At 35.3% G+C, this 2,391-nt stretch overlaps 1 protein-coding gene across 1 annotated transcript; it reads right to left on the bottom strand.

The window, feature by feature from the left end:
* Positions 1-259: 259 nt before the first annotated feature.
* On the bottom strand, positions 260-1,283 carry LOC110027096 (transcription repressor MYB5-like). The gene is made up of 2 exons (XM_020728380.1): positions 1,069-1,283; positions 260-789 (listed from the first exon to the last, which is right to left on the bottom strand). The coding sequence occupies exons 1-2, from the start codon at positions 1,199-1,201 to the stop codon at positions 260-262; spliced, it is 663 nt and encodes a 220-aa protein (XP_020584039.1). The 5' UTR covers positions 1,202-1,283.
* Between the last annotated feature and the right edge of the window lie 1,108 nt (positions 1,284-2,391).

Raw genomic sequence — 2,391 nt, 5'->3', positions numbered from 1 at the left:
GATGCAAATCCGGCGCTAATCTTGAAATATTATCATATTTGTGTCCGATTTATGTCTGATCCGTTTGACACAAATATACTAAATTTATGCAATAATTATATTTGAGCAAAGAAGAGAGATTGGCATAGCTTTGAAAGATTCAGATGTGGCCATAATTAATATTTCTCACATAAGTTAACTTCACAAAAGAAAAACAAGATGAACCAATAAAATCCAGTGTGTGCGTGCAATTGATCACACAGCACAATACATAATCTCTCTATACATCCTGCTGAAACCCAAAAAACTGATCAAATCCCAAATCCAAATTCTGATCAGGATCAAAAAAGCCATTCTCCTCTGATCCATCAGACCACTTATTTGCTGATAAATATTCCATTTCATCCGATGACGACCCTTTCCCTTCCTCAGTGCTGTTCTCCATCACATGAATGCTCGCCGTCAGTCGAGTCGGCTTTGGTGCGTAGATTTTGATCTCATCATTGCTATTAATACTTTGCATCCTGCTGTTTGAGGACGACTTTGCATGTTTTTTTCTTGGGATTGCTTCTCTTACCACCAAGCCCTGTTTTTTGAGCTTCTTGCTCAGATGGCTGTTCCAATAGTTTTTTATTTCATTATCGGTTCGGCCGGGAAGACGGCCGGCGATGAGCGACCAGCGGTTGCCGAGAAGCCGGTGAAGGCGAATAATGAGGTCTTCTTCTTCGGGGCTGATGTTCCCGCGCTTAATATCTGGCCGGAGATAGTTCATCCAGCGAAGCCTGCAACTCTTTCCACAACGGAGAAGTCCTGCATTCAAGCACGTGCATGTAAGGATCAAATATTAATTATTACAATCAAATCTAATAAAAGTCCTAACTTTGAACGCAATTTTAAAAAAGAATAAATTTTTACTTCGAATTTCTTTTCTCAAAGTACAAACCATTATGACCGACTATTTTTTTCCACACATCCATCGATCGATCGTTAATATACGTAAAAAAAACTTTAATTCACTCTTCAAAATACAGAAAAAAAAAAAAAAAATGAGTTTTGCAGGCTGCTGTAAGAAGAAATTACTATACACACCAGCTAGTTTGGGGAGAGATCTCCAGTTTCCTTCGCCATGATTCTGAATATAGCTGGTGAGCAATGCGTCTTCTCTTGCTGTCCATGGTCCTCTGTGTAACCCTAATTTAGAACAGCAAGGAGATCTTCCCATCTTCTTCTCTTTCAGTTTGATAGCTCTATCTGGATTGATCAATGTATATATGGTTAATTTATATGTGAGGGAAGAGATTGAAGCAGCTGGCTGCTGAATAAGGTGGAGCTATGAGATGTTATATATATATAGCCCGCTTCATTTCTTCATGTATTTAAAATGGCGAATGAAGAAAATATCTCTTTCAGCTGAAGCTCCCGAGCGCGCACGGAGAAGACGCGAGTAACCGTCAAAATAAGCTGTTGTGGGCAAATGACGTTTTTGACTGAATCAGCTTTAGGGTCAAAGTTTGCAAAACAGCAAGGGAAGAAATTCAAGTGATATGGATAATATAGATACCTTTCCATTACTCTCTTCTGATAGTTATGATGAAATGCATAGACTTGTAAAATCAGATCAAAAAAATTTGTGTCAAAATATAATTAAGTGTATTGTTATGAAGAATTTTAAAATTTATTGAATTTATCTTGAGGTAAATGTAATGTAGATTTAGATTGATTTTTCATGTATTGTATGTGAACATACATGAATCTTATAAAATATCTAATTATTTTGAGAGCCATTATGACTTACATTGATGATATATTTTGAAGATATTTATATAAATAGAGAATGGACTAAATAGAAATATAAAAAAAGGAATATTTACATGTAACATTCAATTGGTTGGTAATTACGTATACAGCACTAAAACTTCAATTCTTACTTATATGCCACCTTACTTATGCAAATTTCAATCATTTAACTTGAATCTCGAGGCATGACTCAAATCTTGAGGTAATTTTGAAACGTTCAAAGTTTGATTAAAAGTCATCTAAAACTCTAATTTCAGTAAACTTAAACTCAAATTGACTGTTTTGATGAGACGAACACAATGATATCAAAATAAGACCAATTTGAGTCAAATCAAGCCCAAATAAAGCCATTAAACTACTTTTGAAAGCTTTCAGTGCATAATTAAAAGGTCAAATGGATTCCAAATGTGACATACTTATAGTTGAATGACTTATCTTCACTAGAGAGAAAATTAATGAGCCTAAGATTGCTCAATTATGACATCTTCAAGGCACTCAAACATTTACTGAACGCCATCCAATCGAGGAAATCTCTTCAGGCTGTCCATTCAATATGGTTTGGATTCTATCCTTATTTGTAATCCAAATTTTATAAATAGAACCCTACCCCACTCT

The sequence above is a fragment of the Phalaenopsis equestris genome, unplaced genomic scaffold (assembly GCF_001263595.1).
Source record: "Phalaenopsis equestris unplaced genomic scaffold, ASM126359v1 Scaffold000413, whole genome shotgun sequence".
Taxonomy (NCBI): Eukaryota; Viridiplantae; Streptophyta; class Magnoliopsida; order Asparagales; family Orchidaceae; genus Phalaenopsis; species Phalaenopsis equestris.
The sequence above is the reverse complement of the archived record's forward strand: the minus strand, read 5'-3'. Positions and strand labels throughout refer to the sequence as shown.

Bases quoted from the DNA above. Each gene is read 5' to 3' on its own strand.
- LOC110027096 (XM_020728380.1), bottom strand. From the start codon at position 1,201: ATGGGAAGATCTCCTTGCTGTTCTAAATTAGGGTTACACAGAGGACCA. The intron at 790-1,068 runs GTGTGTATAGTA...GCTTGAATGCAG, and splicing joins ATCTCTCCCCAAACTAGCTG to GACTTCTCCGTTGTGGAAAG.